At 49.9% G+C, this 4,766-nt stretch overlaps 1 protein-coding gene across 1 annotated transcript; it reads right to left on the minus strand.

Annotated features, from left to right (window-relative positions):
• Positions 1-2,402: 2,402 nt before the first annotated feature.
• LOC135389862 (uncharacterized protein K02A2.6-like) lies at positions 2,403-4,556 on the minus strand. The gene has a single exon (XM_064619898.1). It carries the CDS (start codon positions 4,554-4,556, stop codon positions 2,403-2,405), a length of 2,154 nt encoding a protein of 717 aa, XP_064475968.1.
• Between the last annotated feature and the right edge of the window lie 210 nt (positions 4,557-4,766).

A 4,766-nucleotide genomic window follows, 5' to 3' on the forward strand; every position in this document is an offset into this window, starting at 1 on the left:
CTGAGCGTCCACCAAGCATCGGACAAGATCATATGGACGTGAACACCGCTGTAGTTTTGGGAGTCCTCTCTAGTGGAGCGCGATATTGAGCCCATGCTCAGTTCTGTGCTGCGCTGAACATGCCGTGTATAGTGACCGGAACATTCGTGAAATATCAGGACCAACTGGCGGACCGTAGCAAGGGTATAGGACAGAGTCACGTACCGGAACTGAGGAAGTAAGTGCGGTCTGTGGAAGTGCACGCATGTCTACCGGTACCAGATCCACGGCCAACTCCACGTATAACCAACCGTCAGTACTGCCTCTTCGTTGTAGGTACTGGACGACGCCTTGCGGAACGAGAAAAGGGTGGTGTACCTTGCGCGAATTTATAGCGACTGCCTCCTGCTAGAGCTTGTTGACCCTCGCTATCCTCGAAGCATGCGAATTAGAGTTCCCGATTACAGAAGGAAGTACGCCAGGCCAGAACAATTGTAATCAGTGTGCCGTGTGCTTTTTGCTAATCGAGACAAGGTCGTGATGTCGGCAGCCACGACGAGGACGAAAAAGAAAGCTAGAGAGGATTTCTGGAAGTTCCTGCGCGGATAGGCAAGATGACACTCACAATGACAATTTGTTACGAAATGCTCTCACTCCGAGATCCAGACTGACAGAACCACGAGCTGAAGGTCACTTCCAGACGAATGGGACATCAGAGACCCAGTTCGCGGCATGCTGATCTGTGCTTGGGTGAAGTCTGGGGCCGTGGTTAGTGACGACCAGGATGAGCACAACGGACCCGAATTATACAGACGACCAAACTGGAAACCTCCATTCGCACTTTACGTTCCAAGCAGCTGTATGGTCCAGGCAGACACATTTTTCTCCTCTACCCTGCTTTTCTTCCCTTTTCTTCTTCTCTTTTGCCTTTTTCCTCCTTCTCCACTGATGTCCAAGGATATGGGAAACGTCATGCAGCCTCTTTGCAGTTTTATTTCATTTCCGCTGACTGTGCAAGTAAATGAAGTGTTTTGTACCACCACAACGTGGTCTGAGATTTGTAAGCCCAGAGTGACAGAAAATAACAAAAACAGGTTGCGGCTTCGTTTCGCAATTTCCGCGTAATGTCGGTAAGCTATAACATGCCGACACCAACGTGTTTCAACCGCGTCGTGCCCAACCTAGGTTTTTTGTGTTACGAGGAATTTCATTTATTATATGCGAAAGCATTGCCGAAATCACACGAAACGACTGGTGACTAACCCTTCGCCCGACAAGAACACAGCACGGAACAGCAACAGATCGACGAAGAAGTTCAGGAGACAGCTGGACAGCCTGGGCGCATTCAAAAGTCGCGCCACTAATTGTTCCGTCTGGCTGAGCGCGATATGCGTGTTTACAGTATTGGACTTGGCATGGGTGAGCACGAGCGGTCATATGTTTGCACAAGATTTCGCTTGACCCGTCGCGCGCAAAGAGAAAACAAAAATAACAGAATAAGAAGACGTTACATCAGCGGTACCGCATTTCCAAGCAAGCGCCAAAATGTTGTGAAGCGGTGTCTGCGCGAACCATTTCGCTCGCTGCGCCATCCCTCGATTGTAGACGACGAAGTGCCGGCTCTGATGCACCGCCTTAACGTAGCTTTATTTCTGCCCAAGTCGAAACATGCGGCTACAGCAAAACAGGGCTGCTGCCCAGAACGAAGATAGATGACGAAGTGTCCACGCGATGCACGCGCAACTGACCAGCTCGGCGAAGCGCCAACAAAACAAACACCACATTTCCTTCCCCTTAACAACGAAGTACAATCCGTACATAATAGGAGAAAATACTATAAGTGGGCACCTCGCACTTTCAGTCTAAATATTGTTATGACATGCACAAAAAATGAGTTATTTCTAAACCACCAAAACACTAAAGCTTTCACTGGTAGCACACGTCTCTTGTTTTTCTCTTTTTTCTTTTACCACACAACACTTCTATGTACTTTGGAAACGTTCTGGTGGATGTCGCACACGTGTAGGGTACCTTCGAACCTGAGCCCCATTGATGACTGAAGGTGACCCAACAGGCTCCTCTGTCAGTGCCGCTGCTGCCCTGGCAGGTGATGTGCTGACCAGTGGCTGATGGGACGAAGTACATTCCTGTGCGTCATTCTCCGATGTCAAAAGCTCCGGGACTGATGACACTGACACACCCCCGCTGACCATCAAAGTTCTGCGTCGCAGGTGATCCTGGTGTCTCTTCCAGACGAATGGTCCCCTATCTGTACTGATGTGTACGCGGTATGTAACAGGTCCTGTCTTCTCCAGCACAGTTGCTGGTAACCAACGTGGTCCATTCCGGAAATTCCTTACATACACATGCTCTCCAGTTGCAAAGAAACGTTCCTGTGAACGTCTTCCCAGCATTTGCGTGAATTACTTTCGTCGGACGACGTCTTCAGTTGACGGTTTGAGGCAGTCTAGCCGCGTTCGAAGATTTCTGTTCAACAAAAGCTGCGCAGGTGACTGCTGCGTCGTGGCGTGTGCTATGTTCCTGTAGCTTAGTAGGAAACTAGCCAGTCGAATGTCGGCCGGTCGATGCATGTCTTTGCGCAACGCTTCCTTTACAGTGCGCACAAACCTCTCCGCCAAACCGTTGCTCGACGGATGATAAGGAGCACACCTGACGTGCTTCACCCCATTCATTTTGAGGAATGCCTCAAACTCTCGGGAGCAAAACTGGGGGCCATTATCCGTGACTATCGTTTCTGGCATCCCGAATCTTGCGAACAGTTCACGCACGTTTCGTATTGTCGCCTCTGAAGTTGTGGACTTCATCTCGAACACTTCGGGCCACTTCGAATGGGCATCTACCGCAACCAGGTAGTTAGTTCTTTGAAATGGCCCCAGAAAATCTAGGTGGATGCGTTGCCACGGCTTCGTCGGCCAAGCCCAGGGGTGCAGTGGCGCGACGGTGCTGACGCTCCGTTGTTGTTGGCAGTCTTCGCAAGAAGATACCAAGTCTTCGATATCGCAGTCTACCGATGGCCACCATACATAACTTCGTGCTGTCTCTTTCATTCGAACTACGCCATGATGCCCTTCGTGTATTTCCTGGAGTACTTCCTTCTTCAGTTTGTGAGGAACCACTACTCGTATCCCCCACATAAGACAACCCCTGAAGTATGTCAGCTCCAGCTTCCTCACGTAGTATGGTTTGAGGTCATCATCAGTGGCCTTGCGTGGCCAACCTTTCAGGACGTGGTGTGTAACCCGTGCTAACACGTCGTCACGAGCTGTCTCTCGAGCTATATCTGAGCTCTGTACGGGAAAAGTATCCAAGCGAATGGAATAAAATTCGCTCACAACATCCGTCACCTTGCTTCCATCATTCTTCACTGGAAGGCGGGACAGACAGTCTGCTTCGTAGTTCTGCTCTCCTGCTCGGTAGCTGAGCGTGTAAGTGTAGGCAGATAACGTTATTGCCCACCTCTGTAGACGCGCCGCTGCAATGGGCGGAATCCCTGTCTTTGGACCAAAGATCGTCACTAGTGGTTTATGGTCCGTGACCAGAGAAAAGCTTCTCCCGTAAATGTAGCAGTGAAAACTCTTCACTGCAAAGACTAAAGCCAACGCTTCGCGCTCAATTTGGCTATAGTTCATCTCGCTTTCTGTCAGAGTTCTTGAAGCATACGCTATTGGCTTCGCAGTCCCATCACTATCCACGTGCGCTAATACTGCTCCAACGCCGTACGGTGAGGCGTCAGCAGACACTTGAAGCGGCAACCTAGGATCGTAGTGCTGAAGCACCGGCGCAGATGCCATAGCCTTCTTGAGGGCCTCGAATGCGCGTTGAGATTCTGATGACCACGTCCACTTTACTTTCTCGCTGAGAAGTCGATTTAATGGGTACGCAATCGAAGACAGCTTAGATAGGAATTTGGCATAGTAGGTGACCATGCCCAAAAATGAGCGAAGTTGCTTCCTGTCACTGGGAGCTGGCGCTTCAAGAATCGCTCGCACCTTCTCTGGTGCCGTGGAAATGCCATTCATCCCGATTACATGTCCTAGGAACTGCAGTTCTGACTTCAAAAATTCGCACTTCTCTTTCTTGACACGCACTCCTCTTGAGCTCAAACATTTCAACACGCTTTCTAAATTCTCCATGTGTTCGGCTTCTGTCCGTCCGGTTACCAGAATATCATCTAGGTAGCAAACCACTCCATCTAAGCCTTTCAACATGGTGTCCACGATGCGTTGAAATAACGCCGGGGCCGAAGCAACTCCGAACGGCAGGCGATTGACTTCAAACAGTCCTTTGTGCGTATTCACGGTTAAATACTTCCTGGACGCTGCGCTCATCAGTACCTGTAGGTACGCTCGGCTTAAGTCAATCTTAGAAAACAGTTTTCCTCCAGCCAGAGCACTGAGCATTTCGTCTACCTTTGGTAACGGGTAGTTTTCCACACTCAGGTATGGATTCAACGTGACTTTGTAGTCGCCACACAGGCGTACTGATCCGTCTTTTTTTACAACAGGAACAATGGGAGTGGCGTACTCACTGTTGGTAACTGGTGTCCATACACCCATTTCTACCAGCTTGCCAATTTCTTGTTCAACTGCTGGCCTTAATGCCAACGGAAGGCTACGTGCTTTGACGAAACGTGGGGTTGCTCCCTCCTTGAGGACCAGTGTAGCCTCTACGTCCGAAATTTGGCCCAGTGCCTCCGAAAAAAACGTCTTCAAACTTGTCCAGTAAATGAACGACGCTTTCTTTCCCACCAACACGGACGGTGTTCA

This window comes from Ornithodoros turicata, chromosome 1, assembly GCF_037126465.1.
Source record: "Ornithodoros turicata isolate Travis chromosome 1, ASM3712646v1, whole genome shotgun sequence".
NCBI lineage: Eukaryota > Metazoa > Arthropoda > Arachnida > Ixodida > Argasidae > Ornithodoros > Ornithodoros turicata.